The following is a 27,069-nucleotide window of genomic DNA, read 5'->3' as shown; positions in this document are numbered from 1 at the left end:
TGTTACACTGTAAATAAGATAGTAAGTTACTTACTCAATGCCACTCATTAACTCACTGTATTGTACATTATATTTATTAGTAAACTGTTATATACTGTTTAAGCTTATTGAAAGCAGACTCCTATCCCAGGCTCAAGCAGGTTTACTTCAAATATCCTCTAAGACTCTCTGTCCTGAGGCAGGCTGCCCCTTTTGGCTCTATAATCAGGAGAGGAAAACCACCAGGCAGCCAAGAGCATTTAAAACATGAGAAAAGCTAGAAAAAAATTTATTTCCAATTGAGGTTACTATTGTTCATTCCATATTATAAAAATCCACCTGCAGTGGTCCAGGTGTTGTGGTGGCACAGGCCTTTTATTAAAACACTTAGGAGGCAGAGGCAGGTACATCTTGAACACTTAGGGGTAAGCAGATCAATAAGTATACACAGTAAGACCCTGTCTCAAAACAAAACAAAACAAAACAAAACAAAACAAAACAAAAAAACCCTGTAGTGGAACAGCAGCTACACACTGAGCAATGGGAAACTTAGCCAGGAAAAAAAATTTAACCAGAAACTCCAGCTGACTGCCAGTTTCTGCTGTCCATTTCATGGATGTTACTAAGTGCCCAGTATGATGATATTATCTGTTGCTATGTGCTCTTTTACTTAGAAGTCTTACCTAAGGGGATACTCTGCTCTGAGAATCTCCATCAGGAACTGACTGCCTCTGTTGGGCTTCTCTAGTAATTCTGCTAGGTATTTGTAAGCCTCAACATGATGATGTCGCCTGTTTACTCTCTCAGTGAGGCTACTCTACTTGTTTCTGCCTTATTTGATGACATTTTGCTATATCTGCTGTCTCTATAAATCTACCACTTGCTAACTATTCTTTTATTCTTGTCTAATAAACTCATTCATTCAAAATAGAAAACATGACTATTATAAATCATCCTCTGGATGACACAGTACACTTAAAAATGCACTGTCCTTCCTAAGAATAAATACAAGTCTAAAAGGGCTAAAATACAAAACAGTACCAACCATTTTAAAGTTATTAAAACACAAAATCTCTCGTTTATCCACAACATGGATTTGAATCTAGGACCGCATTAATACTAGGCAAACACCCTGCCCTCACCTTGCTTCTTGAGACAAGGTCTTACAAGTTGCTAAGGCTGTCCAAACTCTCTCAAGGGCAGGTAGACCCTGAACTTGAGATTCTTTGGCTTCATTCAATCCCTGGAATGTAAGGGATTGTAGCCCCATGCCACTAGGCCTGGCAAAGAGTAAATTTCTGCATCGCAATACAGTGTAATAAAATTTAAAAGTGAGACAGTTCATCTAATAAAGCCATACACAGTCCATCTAATAGTTCATCTAATTGTAATTTTCTGAAAAATAAATGAGAAATAACTGAAATCTTTCTTTTCAAAGCTGAATTCTATAATCTTCTGATACTGATAATTATTTTTAACAGTTAACAATGAATGGCTTAAAAACAACTTTTCCTTCCAAGTGGTGGTGATGCATGCCTTTAATCCCAGTGCCTGGGAGGCAGAGGAAAGCAGATTTCTAAGTTCAAGGCCAGCCTGGTCTACAACATGAGTTCTAGGACAGACACAGATGTTACACAGAGAAAAGCAAAAACAAAAACAAAATCTCCTAAAACAGTAACACCTGACCTGTACTTCCAAGAATCACAAACTTACATATGCTATTGCAGTTAATGATCAACATTCAGTCACTAAGCTCAACAAATACAAATACCAGGAATTCACACATACTTTTTCTTGAGGAGAAAGTCTTTCAGGTATTTTAATCTACTGCCTTCTCAATTAAATACCCCTCTCCCTTTTTTCTTCCCTTGAAGGCAGACTTTATTATATACCTGGCCTTAAACTTACTACCTCCCTAGACCTGGCTAGCTTTGAACTTACAAATCTCCTGCTTCAACCTCTTTTTCTCTTTAAAAAAACTGAAAAAAAATTTTTTTCTGTTGAAAGTTATTAATTTTATCTCTTCTCAAAACTGCCTTGGAAAAAAACTGGATATGAAAGAATACTGTTAAGCTAAATTTAAAAACTGGAGGGGCACCAAGAGGTGGTGGCACACTCCTTTAATCTCAGCATTCAGGAGGCAGAGGCAGGCAGATCTCTGTGAGTTAGAGGCCAGTGTGGTCTAAAGAGGGAGTTCCAGGACATCCAAGGTTACACAGAGAAACCCTTTCTCAAAACACCAAAACCAAGAACAAAACAACAAACAAACAAACAAAAACTAAAGCAAAAGAGAGGCTCAGAGTTTCAGAGAATTTTCTTAGCATGAGTAAGACCCCAGATTTTATTCCCAAAACTACAAAACAACAACCAAAAATTTCAGCATGGGAATATTACTACAGGGGTTGACAAGATGGCTTAGTAGAAAAAGGCACTTGCCACCAAGTCTGACAACTGAAGTTTGATCCCTGGGATTCAGGTGGAAGGGGCAAAACTCTCACAAGCTGTTCTATACCTTCACACCTATGCTATGGCCTACCTGTGCCACACAGACACAGACACAGACACAGACACAGACACAGACACAGACACACACACACACACACACACACACACACACACACACAGAGAGAGAGAGAGAGAGAGAGAGAGAGAGAGGAGAGAGAGAGAGGGAGAGGAGAGAGGAGGGAGGGAGGAGGGAGGGAGGGAGGGAGGGAGGGAGAGAGAGAGAGAGGGAGAGAGAGAGGGAGAGGGAGAGAGAGAGAGAGAATAATAATAAAGTAGAATATGATTTAAAACTGGCAAAATATAAAAGACTGGGATCTTTTCTTTGAAATCCACAACAAAGTAACTTACTCTTCTTTTTTCTTTTATACTCCTGACATTCTAAATAAAACAGTGCCACCAAGTGGCATAGTATACTAATAAAGTTATGGAGAAAGCAAAACCAAACCAAACCAAAATCTGATTCTTATCAGTTTTAAATTTACTGAGTATGGAAACCCAATTTGAAAATCTCACCCCCCACACACACACACACCCACACCCCTCCATCCATCCAGCTGAACCTTTAATCTCAGCACTTGTGAGGCAGAGATAGGTGGAGCTCTGTAAGTTTGAGGCTAGCCTGGTCTACAATGTGAGTTTCAGAACAGCCAAGGCTACAGAAAGACCCTGTCAAACAAAACACCTATTCTAGAATCAAGCGTAAAATTTAAATATGAAGAGTGTTGTGTTTGTATCACTCTAGGGATATTATTCACATCTACCTCTCAATATTTGTTACTCTATGTGGATTCAAAGTAACAAAAGGAACATATGGCATTGCAGTAATTAAAATGAGGAATATATATATCTTTTTTTTTTTTGAGGTAGGGTTTCTCTGTATAGCTTTGTAGACAAGGCTGGCCTCGAACTTACAGAGATCAGATTTTGATTTGGTTTGGTTTGGTTTTGCTATATGTAGTGTGGCTATTACAAATTAACTATAAAATGATATGCAAATGTCTAAGAAAACTTACAGGCTTCATTTCTGAGGAGTCCTTCAAATTAATAAGCTAAGAGATACAACAGCTGCCTTTAGAGATGCTTTCACCACAATGTGACAAACAAAATTGAAATATAATCCCGTTACAGGTCACACCTTTAAGAATTGTAAAAAATGGGGCAAGTGGCAGCACTTACCTTTAATCCCAGCACTTGAGGCAGAGGCAGGTGGATCTGAGTTCAAGGTCAGCCTGGTCTACAGAGTGAGGTCCAAGACAGTCAGGGCACACAGAGAAACTCTGGGGGGAGGGAGGGCATGGGGGGAAATGTAAAAAAAAAAGAAAAGACTATATCAAACTTAAAAATTTTTGGGCTACACATTACACCAAGAAAGTACAAACACAACTCAGAAAACAATAACAACAACAAAAAACTCCAGTGTCTGATGAAGGGATGGTACTCTGAATATCATTAAAAAAAATAACAATTAAAAGGGAAAGGGATGGATGGATGGATAGATCTGTTGGTAAAGTATTTGCCTAGCATGCATGAAGCTCAAGGTTTAATCCCCAGCTCTATATAAAGCTAGGTATGCTGGCACATGTTCAGGTAAGAGTCCAAGTTCATTCTTTACTACTTAGCAAGTTTGTAGCTCAAGCCTGAGCTACAAAAGGCCCTACCTCAAAAGAAAAACAAAACAAAAAAAATAAAAGTGCAAGTGTGTATATGTGTGTTGAATTGACATTGTTCCAAAGTTAAACAAATGGTCAACAGTCTTATAAGAAAGAAAAAAAGTACCACTAGCCATTAGGTAATATAGCACCAAATCCTTAAGTGCTGCTATGGTGCTCTGCATCTGTGTTCTCAGAACTTACAAGGCTAAGGGAAGTATATCCCTTGACTCCCCACGAGCTCAAGACTAGCATGGTCAACACAGCAAGACCTCACCTCAAGAAACAGAAGATTAAACACACACACACACACACACACACACACACACACACACACACACACACACACACAATGAGGCTCACTTCATAGGCACTAGTATGACTGCAATGTAAAAACTGTAAGCAAAAATGTAGAGAAACTAGATTGCAGCTATTGAGAAGATGGCTCAGTGACTGAAGGAGCTTGGCACCAAGCCTGATACTCAAAGAACTAGCTCTTCAAAACTATCTTCTGACTGCATGAGTGCAGTCACACACACACACACACACACACACACACACACACACACACACACACACACACACACGTAAACTAACCAACTAAAACAAAATAATAAATAAATGTAATTTTAAAAATGTAAGCAGACAAACTATATTGCAAGAGGGGATGTAGGACAGCACAGCCTTTGTGGAAATATATGGCAGCTACTCAAAATAACTAATAACTAATGGAGTTACTGTATGATTCAGCAATTCCACTCCTAGGTATTATCCAAGAACTAAAACAGATGTCTATACCAATAGTATACAAACAATCAAAAAAAGCATTATTCCTAATAGTAAAAAAAGGGTACAAATAACTAATAGCATCAACCAACAGACAGACAAAATATGGTTGCTGAAAAACAATGGGACACTACTGTTTTACAGAAAGGATTGAAGTGCTAGGTAATTTGTGTATCTTGAAAACACTGTGCTAAAGGCAAGTCAGGCACAAGGGGTCATATACTGTTTATGATTCTACTTAAAAGAAATGTCTAGTACAGACAGAACCATACAAACAGATCAGACTTGTGGTTCCTTAGAGCTACAGAAAGAGACAGAGAGGAAACTGCTATGGTCACGAGTACTTCTTTTAGAATATGAAAATGTTGTAAACAAATTGCAGCAGCTGCATATCCTTACAGCCCCAAATCACATGCTTAATTGAATCTCTACAAAGTTCTTTTTTTTGGGGGGGGGTATAGTTGTCAGTCATATCTTTACACCTTTAAAGATTTATTTACTTTTATTTCATGAGCATTGATTGGTGTTTTGCCTGCATTTATGTCTGTGTGAGGATCTCTGGGTATGTCTGTGGATCTCCTGGAACTGGAGTTACAGATAGCGGGAAGATATGTGGGTGCTAGGGTTCCCCAGAAGAGCAGCCAAACTCTTAACTGCTGAGCAATCTCTCCAGGCCCCAAAGTTCTTATTTAAAAGGGAAAAGGCTAAAAGCCCTTAAGAGCTAAGTATTTTCCTCAAGAAACTGTATAGACTTGAGAAAACAGCTAAGCTCGATACCTATGGACTCACAGTCATAGTAAAATAACTATTAAACAATCTATTCTGGTTTTGCTAGCATACCTTTGTCCAGGTCGGGTTAGATGAAAGGAATCCCAGATACAGCAGAGAATAGACACTCTGTAGGACACCTCCCTCTTTAGGGAGGAAGATGAACAAAATGTCACAGAGCATTTTAAAGCAGGAGGCTCAAAGACGAGATATGCATGGATGGCTAAGGAAGCCAGGATTCTAAACAGATGATAAAAAGAATTTCCTTGCTCTTTCAAGTGCGTTCAAGCCAACCTTGTATGATCCAGATAGCTCAAAGAGTATTTTTACCCCTAACACTTTTTAGCCAGAATAGTCTAGACCAGCTTATACTAAACCCTATTTATACTCGTGTTCTTTTTCCCTCCCCGCTACACATACCTACCTTTGAGGGCTACTAGTTATCTCTCTTATTCAAGGGATAAAGAAATTATTTGTTTCTGAATTTATGGGAATGAGGAGACTGAGAATAAAATGACAGGAGACTGGTGGGTGCTTTTAGTTCTAGCATCACTAGACCAAGCCACTTTCAGAGACAAGTAAAATTGTACATGTATCATAGAAAGATGTAGAATTTCTGGAAAACATTAAGTCACCATATATCAAAACTACAAAACAGCTAGATCCACAAAGGCCAAGAAACAAATGAAGTTAAGAGAAAAGAAACAAATAAATGAAATAACCCCAAAGAAGTGTTAAATAAAATAAATAAAAACCAAAAATTAACAATAAATCACTACAACTAATGATGAATCTAAAAGCTAGGGGAAACTTTAGTAAGGAAAAAAAAAAAAGAAACACAAGCTGATAAGCCACTAACTCATATAAACAAGAAGAGAAAAAGGAAGTAAAAATATAGCTTTGTAAATAACAGGAAAAGGCTGGAAAGCCCGAAATGGTTAAATATGGTACATCTGTGAAGAAATGCACTGCATGCAGCCTTATAAAAATGAACAAGGGAGACCATTTCATACTAAGCAAAGACATATATAAGAGGCTGCCCTCGTGTAAAAAGGAAGAAGAATCTAAACTTGTATTTTCTTGTATATGCAAAAGAAACCTGAAGAGGATATATCTAAGAATCAAGACAGTGGTCTTCCACTAACAGACATGGAAACTGGGTAAATAGGGAGATAAAGAATACTTTTTACTAAAAGATGGCTTAGAGAAGATGAGAGGGGTAGAGGGGTGTGTGTGTGTGTGTGTGTGTGTGTGTGTGAGAGAGAGAGAGAGAGAGAGAGAGAGAGAGAGAGAGAGAGAGAGAGAGAGAGAGAGAGAGAGAACATGCATGTATGTTTGAGACAGGGTTTCTCTGTGAAACAGCCTTGGCTGTCCTAGAACTTGCTTTGTAGCTGGCCTGGAACTCACAGAGATCCTCCTGCCTCTGCCTCCTGGGATTAAAGGTATGTGTCACCATGTCCAGAGTAACTTATGTTTTTGTTTTTTTTTTTTTAAAAACAGACTTTTTTTTTAAGATTCTTTTATTTATTTATTTATTATGTATGCAACATTCTGCTTCATTTATATCTGCACACCAGGGCACCAGATCTCATAACAGATGGTTGTGAGTCACCATGTGGTTGCTGGGAATTGAACTCAGGACCTCTGGAAGAGCAGACAGTGCTCTTAACCTCCGAGCCATCTCTCCAGCCCCAGAGTAACTTATTTTTAATAGCATGCAAAACTAATTCAAGTAGTTTTTAAACAAAGCATTTCATTTTTTTGTTTTTCATTTTGAGACAGGATCTTGCTCTGTAGCCCAAGCTAGCCTTACTATTCAGCTAGGCTAGCCTCAAACTTGGAGCAAACTTTCTGCCTCAGCCTCTCAAGTTCTAGGCTTATAGGCACATACTACAATACCCAGCTATGTACAGATACATGCAAAATTCAAAGCTCTCATCCTGTCTCCTGAAGAGCTGATTGTTTTCACAGTCTGGTAACAATATAGTCAACAACTGTAATATGATGTACCCAATTTCTTCCATGGAGAAATGCTAAAAGGACCCTAAAGAACACTACATTTACTTTACTCTATTCAGCAAGACAGATACCGTATTAAGGCTTAAAGGTAAGTCATCATTCCCTCCACCACTATTAAAAAAAAAAAAAGGAAGCCCATAAAATAGAAAGCATTCCACTCCAAGAGTGGGGAAAACAAAGGGTATTCACTAGGTCACTCTATAGAAGTCACTCTACACATACCAGGATTTTACAAGAGGAATTAAGAATTACTGAGCTTGGCAGTACTGGCACAATCCTCTAATCCCAGCATTTGGGAGGCAGATACAGGCAGATGTCTGTGAATTCGAGGCCAGGCTAATCTACAGAGTGAGTAATCTATAAACTACATTAAAAAGGGAGCATTAAAGCTAAACATCACCTAATTTTCTCAACTTCTTCATTTCAAACATTGTGTTAAATGCTAGAGATAAAGTAGCAAATATGACTTTCTTCCTGCAGCTTACAGTATACAAAACAATGTCCTCCAGACATGGGAGGGAATTCAAGAAAGGGATTTTGCTATGGTTTGAGGCCATGACTGTTCCAGTTTCTATGCACAGACTGCTATCTATCAGAAAAACTCTAGATTTGCTTTACTCACCCATCCTTTGTATAGTGAATTCCTTGGTATGCCTATTAAACAATCCTTGGTTTCATATAGCCCTCTCTATTTGCCCTAGACAAAATCTCCAATTCCACTTGCTCTGTATTTCAAAGTATGTCATGATTTTCTCTTCTTGATAATATAACCTGGAATTATTCATCTAACATCCCTTCCAAATTTTAAGGTCTACACAAACACAAAAACAAATTCAACCTGTTCATATTATATTTTATCTTCTGCAATAATTACAGCATATGGCTGACCATTATTTAGTGATTAGATTTTAGAACATACTTTCATGTTTCTATGTTTAAATAACCAATTTAAATTATTATATTAAACCTTCAAGGTAATATTAGTCTACAAAGTCTACTTCTCACTTGCTTGTTTGTTTTTGTCTTTTGTTTTTTGAGACAGGGTTTCTCTGTGTAGCTTTGGAGCCTATCCTGGCACTCACTTTGTAGACCAGGCTGGCCTCGAACTCACATAGATCACCTGCTTCTGCCTCCTATGTTCTTTGATTAAAGGCGCACACCACCACCACCTGGCTACTTTTTTAAGGGTTTTAAGATGTTACATAATTTTTAAAAAATTTTTGAGACAGAAGCTCATGTATCTCAGGTTGGCCTGGAATACTATATGCACCTGATGATGACCCTTACCTTGTAAATTCCTACTGTTTTCAAGTCTATGTTTCTAGCACAATGGAACTATTACATCTTTCTACTCATTAGTTATACAGATAAATTTAGCTCTAAAAGAACAAAAGGATAGAACTTGGGAATTGGCTCACTTGGTGAAGTGCCTGCTGCACAAACAGGAGGAGCTAAGCACCCTCAGTTCTCATGTAAACAAGGGGTGCTTTGGCATGCACCTATAATCCCAGCACTAGGAAGGAAGGAGACAGAAGGATTTCTAGCACTCACTAGCAAGCCAGCCTTGTAGAATTGAGGGAAGTAAGGAAGAAAGAAACAAAGGTTAGGAAAGAAAAATAAAAATGAAAAAACAGGTAGAGAGCGATTGAGGATGTCAACCTTTGGCTTCCACGTGTGCGCACTGTACATACAATAGTAACAGTAAACAATTTTTAAAGATTCTTTCCTTTTTGTCTAATTTAGGAGGAGGCACCAGTATACAGAGAAGAAAGTTGGTCTTTTACAGGTAAGCCACATCACTGCAGGGTTTCTTCTATGTAACATTTATATTTTGCAACCTGACTTATTTGTTATATTATAAAATAAGTCTAGATAATATTTGATACATGTCTTTATTCAAATGAAAAAATCATAAAAGCAAACATTCCTTGATATAAGGTAAAAATCACTTGAAAAAAATTAGTCCAAGTGGGCTGGCAAGATAACTTCATAGTACCTGTCACCAAGTCTGATAACCTGAGTTCAAACCCAGGACCTAATAGTAGGAGAAAACCAATTCTCTTTGGTTGTCTTCTGACTATCACATACATACATACATATATACATACATACATACACACACAGATTATATATATAAAGTAACCCGAGATATTTGGGGAAAACTGTTGGGTTTTCATCAATTCAAGGTATACATTATCCCTATTTTCAACTGTATGAAAACAGAACCTCGAAGTAAAGTCTTAATATTGACAATATTTTTCTCTTACTTGTACATAAGGTAATAGTACACATTAATTGGCAGCACCTTAAATTTGATAAAGTGCGCCTTTAATGCCAGCACTCAGGAGGCAGATCTTTGAGAGTTCAAGGCCAGCCTGTTCTACAGAGTGAGTTCCAGGACAGACAAGGCTACACAGAAGCCCTATCTCGAAAAACCAAAAACCCCAAACCAAATAAACTGATAAAGTATACAAATTCATATACTTTTTAATATATTTATTTTGATTTTCTGTGCATTGGTGTTTTACCTGAGGGTATGCCTGTGTGAGGGTGTGAGAACCCCTGGGAACTAGAACCACAGACAATCTTGAGCAGTCATGTAGGTGCTGGGAATTGAACCCAGATCTTTTGGAAGAGCAGCTTAGCTTAACTCTCAACTATTGAGCCATCTCTCCACCCTACACCCCCCCACCGCCATTTAATATCTAATGGCTAAAATAACATAAAGTCATCTTTCTAAATTACATTATTATTATTATCTCACTGTATTAGCATTCCTTCTCCCTCTCAACTATAAAACGGAAAACAAAATGCTCATATTAACACTGCTGAGAAAAGATTTTTAAAACGATAAAGAGGGGCTGGAGAGATGGCTCAGAGGTTCAGAGTACTGGCTATTCTTTCAGAGGACCTGGGGTTGATTCCTAGCACCCATCCATGACAGCTCACCACCATCTCTAACTCCAGTTCCAGGGGATCCACTACCTCTTCTGGTCTCTAAGGGCACCACATCCATATACAGATGCAGGCATACATGCAAGCAGACTACTCATAACCCATAACAAAAGAAAATAATTAATTTTTTAAAAGATAAATGAAAACGTTAAATAAGGATTTGGTTTCACAGAGAAATTTTAGCAGTAGTAAATTAACTCTAGTCTCTAAGTATCAACAGATCAGAAAACCTTCAATAAAGCCCTTATCTTTAGGGGCAAGAAATAATCTTAGCTACACTGTAAGCTGTCACAGTAGTTAACAAACATTTTTCCTTTTAGATTCATTTATTCTATTTAACATGTATGAGTATTTTGCCTACATGCATATGTTATGTACCACAAGTGTGCCTAGTGCCCACCAATGTCATGGCAGAGTCAGGCATTAGATTAGATCCCCTGGAACTGACATTTGTAAACTACCATGGTGGGTGCTGGGAATCACACCTGGATTCTCCTCCAGAGGACAAGTCCTCCTTTAACCACTGAATCATCTCTAGCCCCAACAAACTTCCCAATTTTATATTGAACAGAAATGGCCAGGCACAGTGGCCACAACCATAATCCTTTTGTTCAGAAGTTTAAAGCAGGAGAAACTCAAATTTGAGTTAGATTGGATCATATAAAGAGTTCCAAGCCAGCCTCAATATTTAAGATCTTGTCTCACAAGAGAAAAAGAATCCAATAACAGAAATGGACCTCCTTTAGATCTAGGTAAACAGTTTGAAAAGTTCTGAAAGATATAGGTAGAAATTTTCATTTAGCATAACAGAGCATCAAAATTCTCTCTGCATTATGTAACTTAGTGTCAAGTTACTAACAACACCATTATTAATGTAGCTTTCAATTTTACTAAGTGAAATCTCTAGGCAGGTTATCTCTTTTCTAACATAATAACTCAGACAACTTGAAAATTTCCATTTAAGCTTAAGAATTACATACACTAAATTACCATATCTATACAAAATATAAATTTTCCCCCCAAAAAACCTACATAATTTTTCCCCCTCAGATGGGGAAAAATATAAGCCAATTAACCAATTGCTTCCAGCAATTACTGAGTTTATTATTTAAGGTTTTTTGTTTTTTTGAGAGAGGGTCTCTCTATAATTCTGGCTGTCCTAGAATTTACTATGTAGACCAAGCTGGCCTTGAACTGTACTACCTGCCTCTGCCTCACAGTGCTGAAATTAAAGGTATGTACCACCACATCTAGTCATTTTGTTTTGTTTTGTTTTTGAGACAGGATCTCGCTGTATAGACCAGGCTGGCCTTTAACTCACAGAGACCCACCTGCCACAGCTTTGGTGTGCTAGGATTAAAGGCATAAACCACCAATCCCAGCCTCTTTTGTTTTCTTGAGGCATAGCCCAAGCTGTCCTCAAATACTGGATCCATGCTATTTCAGCCTCCTCCTGAGTGCTGGGATTACAGTATGAAGCACCACATGCACCACGTTATCTGTATTACTAAATATTTTCTCTTAAAATAGCATGTATACTAGTAGAAGAAAATACTTCCATCAAAGCAAAACAAGACAAAAATTAATAAAAATCCTAGGGATAATAAAATTAATCAAGTGATCATTTTAAAGAAATAACTCAATAAGAATGTTGATCTTACATCATTACCAACAAATTACTATTTCAAATACTGACCTTTGTCTAGGAACTATGAAGAGTGCCCGTACCAACTTCTTCCTGTTTGCTTTTGTGTTCATGTTCATGCAAAAATCCATGGCTGCCTAAAAGAAAAAGAACAATTTCTTTTCTTAAAGGAAAAAGAAAAATCCTTGACTTAGCTACGGAAAGTAGAAACCCTAAGTCAATGTTTTAATTGTTTTAAACATCCCAAAATAGTTTTTAAGACACTAGTATTATAAACAATAAGCACATCCCAAACTGTAAGATCATTAAGCCTAAAAGTCCTTTCTACAAGTCTAAAAATATACATTTCCTACTTTAAGAAAATACTACTTTGTTTTGGGAATAGAACTTAAAGGTAGCTTTAAAACCTACCATGAGTATTTGGCAAGTAACTTTAAAGTTCGATCTGTGTCTAAAAACAAGTAAATCAGTACTAGGATAGTGAGTTTATGCTGCAATTCAGTGGCAGAAAGCTTTCTTAGCATGTGGGAGGCCCTAGGTTGCATCAAGAATATTTAACATAAGTAAAGAAAGCTACTAGTGCTAATAAGAACAATCAAAACACATTATTTTAGGAACTAAACTGAGACAAGTATTTCATCAATGTCTTTAATATAAGCATAAAAAGAAAAGCAAGAAAAGATTTACATTCTAGAAAGTTCTAGGAAAATAGAAACATTAGTTTGCTGGTACCACTGTCCCTGAGTATCCACAAGATTGGTTCCACAAATCTCCCAGGATATGCAAATCTACAAGTACTCAAGTTGCTTATGTAAAATAGCAAAGTGCTTGCTTGTAGTTAGGCACATTTTCCCATATACCTTAAGTCACCTCTAGATTACTGACAGTAACACAATATAAATGAATTATAAATATAGATAATAATATCAACCTAAAAAAGTGTATGTGTTCAGGACAGATACAGTTTTTCCCCCCCAAATATTTACTACCTACTGTTGATTGAATCTACAGAGGTGGAACCAGCCAATAATGGAATGCCTGTACTTACTTTCTATCACCTATCTAAATGAATTTCAGGAAAAATAGACAAGGCAATAAACACTTTTCTTGTGTAGCCCTGGCTGTCCTCAAACTCAGAGATCTGCCATCCTGTACCTCACGAGTGCTGGGATTAAAGGCGTATACCACCCACTGCCCCCCTAAGACTTTTCTTAGCATAATTATCAAAGGCCAGTTGGACATACACTGAGAGCCGTGTGAAAAGTGTTCTACATGGGGGACTGGCAAGATAGCTAAAAATGATAAGGGTTTCTGCCAACCCTGACAAGCTGATTTTAATCACCTGACCTAATACACAGTAGAAGACAATCAATTCCCATATGCTATCCTCTCAATTTCCTGGAGCAGTATGGGCTCTATCTCTCTTTCTGTCTCTCTCTCACACACACACTAAATATAACAAAAAATTTTAATGTTCCACATATCAGAAAATAAGTACAAAACGTCAATATCTAGTACACACACAGTTTATGTGAAATGAATAAAAACACTTGAATAGAAAAACTACCAGAATCAATATATTTGAAGATAGTCTTTAAAAACAAGAATCCGGGTATGGTGACACACACCTGTGAACTCAAGAGTCAAAGGCAGGGCAGGGAAAATTCCAGGCCAGTCAGTGCCTGCCATATAAGGATGTGAAGCATGTAAGGTTAGTTGTATTTGTTTGTTGCATGACAACTCACCAAGCAGCTTTTTGAAAACTTATTTCGGATGTTCAAGTAAAATACAACTCAATAATCAATGTTTTGCTTTAGGCGAAGATAAAGTTTCTGATCATCAAATTCATGGGGGAAAAATGAATGGCATTCTTCATAGAAGTCACTTAAGAAAATTCTTAACTTTGAGATAAATGGTATGTAATTATAATGTATGAGAGAAACTAAAAAGTCAAAAGTGAATTGCTTATGAGTGAACATACACAAAAGTGAATATACACAAAACCTCCTGTGAAGGAAACAACATATCATCCAAGTAGGCTCACAATGCATTTGAATAGACAATGAGAGACCCATGTCTGGGCATACTATTCCATCAGCAGATTTCAGAACAACAACACAGTAACTAGAGAACACAAATGTCTTTGATTTACCTAAGAAAGATTAGAGAAACTACAGAAAGCAATAAAAACAAAAAGATGAGATGGCTTAGCAACTAAGAACACTGGTTGCTCTTTCAGAGGGTCTGGATTCAATTCCTAACACCCATAAGAAGGCTTACACCTATCTGTAATTCCTGTTCTGAGCATTTGACACCATCTTCTGGCCTCTGAGAGTACCAGGCACACACATGCTACACAGACATATATGTGGACAAAACACCATACACATAAAAATAAGTAAATCTTAAAAAAAAAGAAAAGAAAATTAAAGAAAAAGAACGGTTGCCAGAATCGAGGAAACTTAAAACCTTTCTCATTATTATATACACTGGCCAATGACTCTGAGGGTAAAGGCACTTGCCATCAAGCCTGGCCTGAGCTTCATCCACAGAATCCACACTGCAGGAGAGAACCAACTCCTACAGGCAAACAAGTACATGGCAAAACTGCACATGCTTTGGGCACACTCACACACACAAATGTTTGAAAGAAAGAAAGAAAGAAAGAAAGAAAGAAAGAAAGAAAGAAAGAAAGAAAGAAAGAAAGAAAGGACACTGCTGAGGACTGGACTCTTCAGATGGCTCAGTGGTTAAAAGCACTTCCTGCTCTTCCAGAGTACCCAAGTTCCAAGTGGTAGGTGGTGGTGGCAATGAGTGAATGCCTTTAATCCTAGCACTCAGAAGGCAGATATCTGAGTTGGAGGGCAACAAAGAGTTCCAGGACAGCCAGGGCTACACAGAGAAACACTGTCTCAAAATAACAAAAATTCAGAGTACCCAAGTTTCATTCCCAGGATCCACTTTGCATCATTAAAAACTAACTCCAGATGCAGGGGATCTGACTCCCCCCTCTTCTGGCTCCCATGGGCACCAAACAACACATGCATTCACACACACACAAAACCAAATCTAAATCTAAAAAGTAAAAAATGCTGAAATAAAACATTTCTGACTGAGATAAGAACTAATTTATGGGGCTGGAGAGATGGCTCAGTGGTTGAGAGCACTGCCTGCTCTTCCAGAGGACCTGGGTTCAATTCTCAGCACCTACATGGCACATAAAATAAAAATAAATCATTAAAAAAATATTTTTAGCTGAGCGGTGGTAGCACATGCCTTTAATCCCAGCACTAGGGAGGCAGAGGCAGGCAGATCTCTGTGAGTTCGAGACCAACCTGGTCTACAAGAGCTAGTTCCAGAACAGCCTCCAAAGCCACAGAGAAACCCTGTCTTGAAAAAACCAAAACCAAACCAAACCAAAACAAAAAGTATTTAAAGAACTAATTTATTCCCTTAGATTTATGGCTAGAAGAATTAAAACCTAGGAAAATATTCATAGTCAATAACATCCTATATCCACAAATAATTTTATATTGCTCATTATATATGAATGGTACATGGGTCCTACTTCATCCTGGTTATCTGAAAGTTGAAAAAAAAGACTAAGGCTGGAAAGATGCCTCAGGGAGTAAAGGCTCTTGATGCCAAACCTCATGATCTGGAAGGAGAGAACCAATTTCCAAAGTTTCCTGCTGACCTCCACATGCATGCCATAGCATTTGTGTGCCCACATGTGCACACAAAATAAAAAGATATAACAGAAAATGTTTGTAAAAGATCTATTTCTTGTCTATCCAGAGTATAAGAACTAATTTTAGAACCCTGTAGGAATTCTAATTGGCAACAGTACAATAAAGATAGTGACAAATCAAGTATTTTTATCCTGTCAGTACAAATTAAGTTCCATAACAAGGGGGAGGAGCCCCACCCACATTTCAAAGATGAATTAACATAAACACGTAGCACAACACAGAAAATCAGGTATTTGGATCATGATTCTGCCTATGTAATCTTGAGAGCCTCTTACATTCACATCTATAAAACAAAAGCACAGACTTAGATCCGTAAGAAAAACTGGCATTATAAACATTTGTGGTTAAATACACAGCTTAAGTTTATTTGTAGCTTCATAAAATTATTGAATTACATTTTAAAAAGTCTTAGACTTTTTTGCCTAGTTACCAAATACTTTTCCCTCTTCAGCCAAAGAAATTCCTCTCAAGAAGAAGTGATGGTCCAAAGGAAGTGGGCTCCAGTTGCTCATCTATCTGGCTCTCAGAAAGCTAACTCAGAATATATTGGAAATGGCTTGAATACCAACTTGGGAACTTGGGAGCACAGCTTGAGAGTTGTAGTAATTATGTAACTAATATACATTACTGTTGAGTTTCCTCTCCATCTGCAGCTTTATGCTAGTACCAACATGTGGGGTGATGGTAAGCAGGAATGTCAAGATACTGTTCTCATTCTGGAATCACAGCCAAAAAAAATGTATCAACTTAGCAGAGGACAGATTCAGTCATCTTCTAAATGTTAATGATAGAAGGGACCTGTGGAGTAGGCTATTAGGGAAAAGGAAAAGAAGACAAGGAACCATGGCAGCTATGTTTGCTGTGTACATGTGGGGAGGAAGACGTTGATATAACAGTTGCTATCAGCCTCACAGATTCAAAACTTACTGCTAGTGAGCAGAGATGGTTCACACTATAAATAAGTAACCAGTTCAATGCCTATTCTAACGGAAAGCATTATAAAGAAGCTTTCAAACCTGTATCTTGTGTGAGATACATGTAGACAGTAAGATTGTACAGCTTTTGTCTCAGTTTATGTCTCTACTTACTGGATGCATTTACAGAAGGCATATATAGGTCTTGGTGAATGAAAAAGAAATAAGAGAAGCAACCAAAAGATCAAGGTTTATGCCAGCTACATACAAACGACCAAGCATAGCTTATGGATGCTAAAGTTTTCAACATCAGATATCAGAAATAAATTTTATAAGATTATTGTAATAAACTGTCAGTAATGACTCTAACTAGAGTAGAAAAGTATCTCAGATTAGGAGGGATGCTTCCTCTCTACATCAGTGAGAGTTCTCTGGACAGACTGCTTAAAATATTAATATTCATCTCACTGTACATACTTTTGAACAAAAGTGGTACTTTACTGCTGTTAAAAAAAAAAAAAGGATTGCAGAGATAAATGCTACAATTACTAACTTTTTGAAAACTATGCTGACTGAATAACTCTAGAGAAGATCCAATGTAGGTTGTGTTTCAATCACATGAAAGGTTACTAAAATGTCTCTAAATCATTTGAAGAAAGATTAGAGACAGAAAAATTATGTAACTATGGGTCTCTAGAATGGGTCCTTCTAAGCACTATGAGGGAGAAAAGGAGATAGATTAACAACTTTTGATTTAAAAGTAAAAAGGATGTCAATGATAGTTATATATATATTTTCTATAACAAGTACTTTACACTAAAAAATTATTCAGAACCTCAAAGACCTTTTCTTTTTTCCTTCCATCCTTTTTTTCTTTTTTTTTTTCTTTTTTGCCTTTTCAGGACAGGCTTCTCCATGTAGCCCTGGTTGTCCTAGAATTTACTCTGTAGACCAGGTTGGCCTCAAACTCAATATACTGGCCTGTCTCTGCCTCCTCAGTGCTGGGATTAAAGACATGAGCCACCATCACCCAGCTAAAGACTTTTTTATATAGACAACATTTAATGCTCATTATTGTATTAGAAACAATGAGAAGTTTCTAAAATATAAATTCACTTAAAAATAGAAATAAGTCTTTTAGTATTTTTTTTTTTTTTTTTTTTTTTGCGGGAGATGGGGTTGTTTCAAGACAGGGTTTCTCTGTTTAACAGCTCTGGCTGTCCTGGAATTTGCTTTGCAGACCAGCCTGGCCTCAAACTCACAGAGATCCGCCTGCCTGTGACCCTAAGTGCTGGGATTAAAGAATATACCACCACCACTCAGCTTTTAGTAAATGTTTTAAGGGGGGAAAAATCTAAAATTTACAAAAATAAAGTAGTGAAAGAATGGCAGACACTGCTTTAAAAAGTACCTGGACTACGCTAGGTAGTGGTGGTGCATTCCTTTAACCCCAGCACTCAGGAGTCAAAGGCAGAGGCAGGCAAATCTCTGACTTCTGAGGCCAGCCTGGTCTACAGGGTGAGTTCCATGACAGCCAGGGCTACACAGAGAAATCCTATATCTAAAAGCAAAAACAAATAAATAAGCCAAAACCAAACCAAACCAAACCAAAATTCAGTTATCACAATTATTTTTCTTTTCTTTTGAGATAATATATTTTCTATATATTTACAGGATTTCATGTTCATTTACATTTCACTGTTTTTATCTTGCACTGTAAGTGGATCTTTAATCCTCATACATGATTTTTAGCAATGTACACAGGCAATACAGTAATAATTTACAGCCATGCATAACTAATGAATATACATGTGATATTCTTAAATTATACTATTTGACATAACAGAAATCTAACAGAGAAAAATACCATGAATAAAAAGGATATTGCATGAAATTTAACATTTTTAAAAATATAATTCATAGCCGGGCGTTGTTGGCACACGCCTTTAATCCCAGCACTCGGGAAGCAGAGGCAAGCAGATCTCTGTGAGTTCGAGGCCAGCCTGATCTCCAGAGCGAGTGATACACTCCAAAGCTACACAGAGAAACCCTGTCTTGAAAAACCAAAAAAAAGATGTAAAGAATAAAATGGTGCTAATGCCTTCATTCATGTATAATACTAACAACATTGCTCACTACCATGTTTGCAAACACCCAAACAGAAAGAAGTGGGGCACTCTGAATATTATGAAGAGATTGGTGGCCTTGGGTATCATCAGAAATCTACACAGCACATTTTAAGAAACTCTCATCTAAAACCACATTTTTAAAACTGAAGGTCCCTGTATGAAGGGGAAAGGTGTGAGGCCAACAGGAATCTGGAGCTACTTTTACTTCCAAACGAAGAATGTACAACTAGGTCCAATTTTATCTATATTTACTCTCATAAAAGACTCCCTCTGAAAATAAAATGTTTCACTGTATGGCTGCAACGGCCTAAAAACTACTGCTATATGACACTATAAGACTCTTCAAGGTCTATGTGCTTTCATAAAATTATATAAAGATAAGAAAACCTTTCAAAGAACTATAGGCAATTAAGGGTTGCAGAGAACTGGAGAAGCAGCCGCCCCCTACCCTAGGAAGAAGCCCCTTACTTTACATATTTATGCATACATATGTATTTAACAGTAACAAATAGAAGGCCAGGAGAGCATGGGAGATGACAAGATAAGAGGAGTTGGAGGAATGAAAGGGAATAGAGGGAAATGATGTAATTTTAACTTTTTAAAAATTATCAAGTTTAAAATAAAAAGTTCATAAAAAAAAGAATACCTTGTCAATTAGATCTCGGTTGACACAGTTGGGCAACTGCTGGAGGAAAGCATCTACTATGAGTTTGAGGTGAGATCCAGTGCTGGCTTCTTCATCTTCTTGTTCTAATATAAAATTAGTTTTTGGATAGGTTAAAAATAAATAAAGAGACTGTAAGAACAAAAGCACTCAACTATTAAGTGATCTGCAAAATGGGCCATCTAGAGTATATATGTATATGGTATATACACATGAATATATGCAGATATGCATGCCTGTGTAGAGGGCAGAGGGGCAAAGACGAGCCAGGTGTCCAGTCTCTTCCTGAATCTGGAACATACTATATCTTTTGGCCAGGCTGACACCCAGCAAGTGTCAATAATCCTATCTCTGCTCCCCAGAGTACTGGGGTTATAAGCATGATGAAGACAATGTCCAACTCGATATATGAGTGCTGGGATTCAAACTCTGATCTTTATAGTTATGCAACCAGTGTTCTTTACCACTAAGCTATCTCTCCAGCCCAGAAAAAAAACCATTTTGTAAGGTATTTCTAGAGGGCTAAGGATATTGGAGATATCTCTAAAATCTAATATCAACTTAGTATTTCAGATACATATACAAAAAAATAAAAAATATTCAAAAATTCATGTAGCTATATAGTAAATCTAGTATTTTTATCTGCCTGACATTTATTTTCTTACGTTCTATAATTAATAGCTCTATCAACAAACTAAGCCTTCCCATTCTGTATAATTTTGAGGGTGGTCGCTGCCAAAGCATAGCACACTATTATCCGCTGCACCAACTGTATAAGCACAGCACAGAACAAAAGTCCTTCTGTGATATTTATACACAGCCAGTGAAAGAAGCTCTTCTTTTGATGTCATTAGCTGGTATGATGTAGTCCTGAGGAATTTACTAGCAATGCCCATCTCTCACCTTGCTGATACAGGAAAACAAAATCCGCTATATAAAACAATGAAGCAGAGAGAAAGAAAATAAATACTGATGGAAAATATCCTTCTAATTAAAAATCCTAACAAGGAGTGGGAAGATGGCTCAGCAGTTAGCACTTGCTGCTTTTCTAGAAAATAGCAATTTGGTTCCCAGCAGGCACATTAGACAGTTCACAACTGCCTATAACTCCAGCTCTAAGTAATCCAAGACCCTCTTCTAGCCTCTGTGGGCACCTGCACACACACATGGCATACATTCACATGAATACCTACATGTACAAATAAATAAATAGCTCTTAAAAAAAAAAAGAATTCTAACAAACTCAATAGTTGCTGGAGATGTAAGCTCAGTGGTATAGCACTTGCCTGGCCTTGGATTGGATTCCCTTATACTGCAAAAACAAGATATTAAAAACAAAATCAAAAGGAAATATTTAGAAAACAATAAATGTACTTATTACTAAATAGAAAACAACTCAATTTAAAAGACAGATAAAATTAACACTGACACAATGAAATTCTACTCATTTCTATCTCAACAATTTTAGGGTAACTTTCAAACATATTTATGACAAGTCCTCATAAACACTGTAACAGAATTAAAATATTTAGGGACGGGGAGATAACTCAGTGCAAGTATGAGGGCATGAGTCTGACTCCACAGAAATCTGTATGAGGCCAGGCACTGTAATACATATCTGTAATCTCACTGTTTCTATGGGAGGAATGATGTGGGATGTCCTTCTGTATGCTGTAAACATGTGTTGTTTTTATTGGCTGATGAATAAAGCTGCTTTGGCTATGACAGGGCAGAATATAGCTAGGTGGGAAATACAAACAGAGATAGAGAGAGAAAGAGGGCAGAGTTAAAGAGATACCATGTAGCCACTGGGGAATCAAGATGTGGGGTAACAAGCCAAGAGATTTGTGATAAAATGTAGAATAACAGAAATGGGTCAATTTAATTGTGAGAGCTAGTCAGTAACATGCCTGAACCATTGGCCAGACAATTGTAATTAATATTAAGTCTTAGAATGGTTATTTGGAAACTGGTGGGCTGGTTGAGAAACTTCCAACTACAGAGGATGGGAGGTGAAGACAAGAGAATCCCCACAAACTCACAGGCCAGGTAGCTGGTCTAGGAGGCAGAGAACAAAATAGAGGCCCTGTCTCAAAGGAGAAAAGCGAGTACCAACACTCCAGGTTGTCACCTGATTTCCATATACATGGATCTCTCACACACACACACACACACACACACACACACACACACACACACACACACACAAACACACTTGGGACAATACTAGCAAATTGTTGGCAAAGTATTAAGAAATATCTTAACATATTTATAATTAAAATATTAGTAATATACATAACAGTAAAGCTTATCAGTAATAACATAATATTAAGTAACAGTCTATCCTAATTCAATTTCTACAAATGACTGAGTAAAGACAACATTAAAGAAGGTAATTAAAAAAACAAATTGGGACTGGAGAGCTAGATGGCTCAGTGGTAAAGAACACTTGTTACTATTGCAGAGGACTGGTGTTCAGTTCCCATCACCCAGAAGCTCTTAACCTTCCCTCACTCCAATTCCAGGGAATCTGATGCCCTCTTCTGAATTCCACGGGCACCAGGAACACAAATGGTGCACATACATACATACATACACATACATACATACATACATACGTATGTGCAAACACACACAGAAAATAAATTTTAAAAAAACATTAAGAAAACAACAATTAAAAAGAAAAGATCCACATTTTTAAGCAAGAGGTTTGTAAAAAATAACAAAAAATAAAGACTGATGAGATAACCCTTTACCTTGCTCATCAAGGAGTTTCTTTGTAAGATCTTCAGCTTCATCTCCACCTTCTAATTCCAGCGTATCATCATTAATTTCTAGATTCTCCAACTCAAGTTCCAAATCATCAGGACTTGATGCCTCCTTATTATCCTTTGGTTCTTTTGCTTCTGTTTATAAACAAAGAATAAGAAGCTGGGGTATAATGGTGGAATATTTAACTAGCATGCAAGGGACCTTGGGTTCAACATAACAAAACTAGCTAAAATATACAAAAACAAACAACAAATACATTTGAATTCAAGGTCAGTTCAAAATCCTGTAGAGGGCAGGAGAGACGTCTCAATGGTTAAGAGCACTGGCGGCTCTCCCAGAGAAGTATGATTCCCAGCATCCATATGATAGTTCACAACTGTTTGTAACAACAGTCCCAGGAGGTACAACACCTCTTCTGTCCTCCAAGGGCACTAGGCACGCATGTGGAACACAGATATATATGTAGACAAAATACCCAGACATAAAAAAATAAAAAACAGCCAGGAGGTGATGGCATATGCCTTCAATCCCAGCACTCAGGGGCAGAGGCAGATGGATCTCTGTGAGTTGGAGGCCAGCCTGATCTACAAACTGAGTTCCAGGACAGCCAGTGCTGTTACACAGAAAATCCTGTCTCTAAAACCAAAACCAACCAAACAAACAAAAAAAACCAAAAAAAAAAAAAAATTTTTTAAAATCCTACTACAAAAATATTAAAAATTCACAAAAACCTATGTAACATCTCTAAAATTTTTAACACTGCTATAAAGATATTAAAGATTTACAAAAATCTATATAACTTCTCTAAAATTTTTTAATCCTGCTGCAAAAAAATTAGATAAATTCTGGTAAGTCTATATGACTTGTCTAAAAACAGGTATATATCTGACAAACCTGAATGAAAACTAAAGAGATTTTTACAAAACAGATTGAGCTTATTGATCCATAAAAAATGGATCTTTCCTTTTTTAATTCTCTGTTGTCTTTCTTAATGTTTTTCAAATTTTACTTTATGTGTATGAGTATTTGGCGTGTATGCACATATATGCACCATATGTTTTCCCAGTGCACCACTGGAATAGGCTATCTAACTTCTTCAGTTCTCTATTTGTTCACTGGAAAGAGGAAAGGGGAAAAAAAAAAAAAAACAAGGAAGAAAGAAAAGGGAGGGATGGAGACAGGCTAGCTAGCTTACATGATATCACCATCTATGCTAAGGATAGAAGATAAAGTTCATTACAGTGGCCCCCAGCTCTCCCCTGCCACCCGCCCTCCTCTCAATTTAAATTTTATGTGTATAGATGTGTTGATTGAATGTAGGGGTCAGGATACCAAAGAACTAGAGTTAGAAATGGTTATAAGCTACTCTGTGGGTACTAGGACTCAAACCTGGCTGGGTCATCTGGAAAAAACAGCCAGTTCTCTTAACCACTGAAATCCTCTCCAGGTCCCTCTCCTTTATTTTTATATGCAGTATGATCTTTCCTGGGTTGTGCAGGAGGTAACACTGAAATATGATTTGATACAAAAATTAACTTAGTAGTAATATACTAAATAAATTAGAAAAGACCAAATGCAGAGAAGAAATAATCAGGAAAGTGGTTAAGGAAACAAATGGATCTAACAAAGGAAAATGGCTAGAAATAAATAAAATAGAACCAAACCTTACAGTCAACAAAACTGACAAAATGTTAATATCTGTAGAAGCTGAGTAATAGATAAATATGAGTTCATCATACTAGCCTTTCTTGTTTCCTTTAGATTAAAAAAAAAATTATTGAGAGAGAGACAGAAAGAATAAGAAGGAGAATGTGTGTTTTTGTGGCTTATGCCTGTAATACCAGCACTAAGGAGACTGAGGCAGGAAGGCTAATACATGTTCAAGGCTAGTCTGGGACAATGTTCTAGGCCATCCAGGGCTACAGAGAGAGATGTGGTTTCAAAAAAATAAAATAAAACAAAATTTAAGAACTTAGGTTCAAAAATCTATGCTTATGTACCCATATTCATATATATATATATATATATATATATATATATATATATATATATACAAAATGTATATATATATACCAAATAAATAACAATTGCTTTTAAATATATACTTAAACCACTCAAAATATCAGTTTCATATCTTCTATCTCTAAATTCTGCAATAAAGGAAAAAATATTTTATATCATGACATTCAATGCTATACCAAAGATGTAGGGAAGCTCTAAGAACTTTTGCTGCCTCTAAATTTAGAGACTACACTCACTCATTTCCTTCTTCAGCAATTATTTGCTGAATTCCTACTATTCAGCTACATACATATTGTTTGTTTGTAAACACATACCATTCTGGAACACATTTCTACCACATGGAATGTTGGCTGTTTCCTTGAGAATCTACCTTTGGAAGGAGGGTAAGATGGCTTAGGTGGCAAAGCACTTGCCTTGCAAGCCTGAAAACCAAGTCTGATCCCTAGAATCCACATGAAGATAGGTAGAATGAGAGAACAGACTCTGTAAAGTTGTCCTCTGATTGCCATGCACTACTCCCAACCCCTGGCACACATAAAATATGCACAATAATAATAATAAATAACATTTGAAAAACTAATTTACCTTTGGAATCATCTTTGTTAGCATCTTTGTTCTGACTTTTTTCATTGTCTTTAAACAAGATGGCTGGAACAAATGCTTTCAAATCAATAAGGTTTTCATAAAAATTCCGAGCATCTTCATCTTCCCATATACCACCTTCTAAGTCATATTCTCCAGGTTTACCAGGTGTAAATATATCAATTCCAGGTCCATGCTCTACAATAAAATAAACCATGAGCAGATAACATTATTTCAGAAATAGCATGGTAATAAACATAGCATTATACTTTATTTTCAATTTTATAGCTATTGAATCTCTATTGTTTCAACTTACTAGAATTTCTTCAATCAACAGGCACTTGAGATTACATATGAGTATCTTTTTTTGTTCTGTTTTGTTTTCTTTTTCGAGAGAGGGTGTAGCCCTGGCTTTCCTGGAGCTCACTCACTGTAGACCAGGCTGGTGTTGAACTCAGAGATCTGCCTGCCTCTGCCTCCTGAATGCTGGATTAAAGCCTAGTGCCAACATGTCTTTTTTTTTTTTTAAGATTTATTTTATTTATTCTTATTTATGTGTATGTGTGTGTGACTGTGCCTGCTTGAGTTTATTGGATTCCCTGGAACTGGAGTTACAGATGCTCAATGTGGGTGCTGGGCATCAAACCTCAGCTTTTGGAAGAGCAGTGAGTGCTCTAAACGGCTCACCGTCTTTCCAGACAGTGATGATCTTTCTTTTCTTTTCTTTTCTTTTCTTTTCTTTTCTTTTCGCGCGCGCGTGCGTGCGTGTGTGTGTGTGTGTGTGTGTGTGTGTGTGTGTGTGTTTGAGACAAGGTTCTCTGTGTTAACAGCCCTGGCTGTCCTGGAACTCATTCTGTAGATGAGGCTGGCCTCAAACTCAGAGATCTGCTCTGCCTCCCAAGTGCCAGGATTAAAGGTGTGTGCCACCATTCCCAGGCCCATCTTTTTAATTATAATTATTACGTGTGGGGGGGGGGCAAATGTATGCTCGAAGTCGGAAGATAATTTTTAAGAGTCAGTTCTCTCCTCCCAACTTTATGAGGATTCTGGGAAGCAAATTCAGGCTGTCAGGCTAGTGAGGCAAGTACCCACCGAGCCATCCATCAGCAGACATGTGACCATCTTTAATGGTCATTATGACCATCATGACATTAAAGATGGTCACATGTCATAAGTTTTTAGTTAAGACCCCAAATCAGATAAGAGCAGAAGACCAACATAAACACTAAATTCACAAGATCCTTCCTCTTAGTTTAATCCTGGGCAAATTGCTATGTATAATACCAATTGATAAAATAGCTGAGAAAGGAGGAATGAAAAATAAGTATGTAAATATGTCTTTTCTGCTGGGGTTTTGAGGTGCTCAGGATTGAACTGAAGGCCTGGGGCATGCTAAATCAACACTCCCATCAGTAAGCTATATCCCTAGCCCCCCTCCTCTTAGCAGAGAAAGGAAAACTATGTCTGTATTCATTCTTATCCCCTCCTCATTCCCCTTACATATAACTGTAGAGTAATAAGCTCAGAACATAAAAAAAAAAAAAAAAAAGAAAGGAAGAAAGAAAGAAAGACAGAAAGAAATTCCTAGTTTATAATTAAGAAGCCATCCACAGGCTTTATGCGTTCTGTGCTGAAGTTAAAGATGGTTATGAACTACCATTTGGGTGCTAGGAACCAAACCCAGGTCTTCTGCAAGGATTACAAGTGTTTTTAACCACTTAGCCATCTCTTCAGCCCTTCAGCCAGAGTTATATAGTGATCTTGTCAGAGAAAGAAAGAAGACTTAAGGAGAAGAGGGAGGGAGGAAAGGAGAGAGAAAAGGAAGGAGGGGGGACAGACGGACGGACGAACTTGAACAAGAGAAAGACACATGACATCAATCTCTGGCCTTAACACATACAGGCACCAAACCACCCATAAATGCATAA

At 37.2% G+C, this 27,069-nt stretch overlaps 1 protein-coding gene across 5 annotated transcripts in view; it reads right to left on the bottom strand.

The window, feature by feature from the left end:
- The window catches only part of Upf2 (UPF2 regulator of nonsense mediated mRNA decay), a 105,676-nt gene that overhangs the window by 57,942 nt on the left and 20,665 nt on the right, over positions 1-27,069 (bottom strand). For all 5 annotated transcript variants that reach the window (XM_027405169.2, XM_027405172.2, XM_027405173.2 and 2 more), the window contains 4 exons: positions 25,145-25,339; positions 22,522-22,671; positions 19,748-19,851; positions 12,358-12,443 (listed from right to left, as the gene is read on the bottom strand). In XM_027405169.2, coding sequence (XP_027260970.1) covers positions 12,358-12,443; positions 19,748-19,851; positions 22,522-22,671; positions 25,145-25,339 — 535 coding nt within the window. The remainder of the gene's footprint in view (positions 1-12,357; positions 12,444-19,747; positions 19,852-22,521; positions 22,672-25,144; positions 25,340-27,069) is intronic.

The sequence above is a fragment of the Cricetulus griseus genome, chromosome 3, assembly GCF_003668045.3.
Source record: "Cricetulus griseus strain 17A/GY chromosome 3, alternate assembly CriGri-PICRH-1.0, whole genome shotgun sequence".
In the NCBI taxonomy this organism is placed as follows: Eukaryota; Metazoa; Chordata; class Mammalia; order Rodentia; family Cricetidae; genus Cricetulus; species Cricetulus griseus.
The sequence above is the reverse complement of the archived record's forward strand: the minus strand, read 5'-3'. Positions and strand labels throughout refer to the sequence as shown.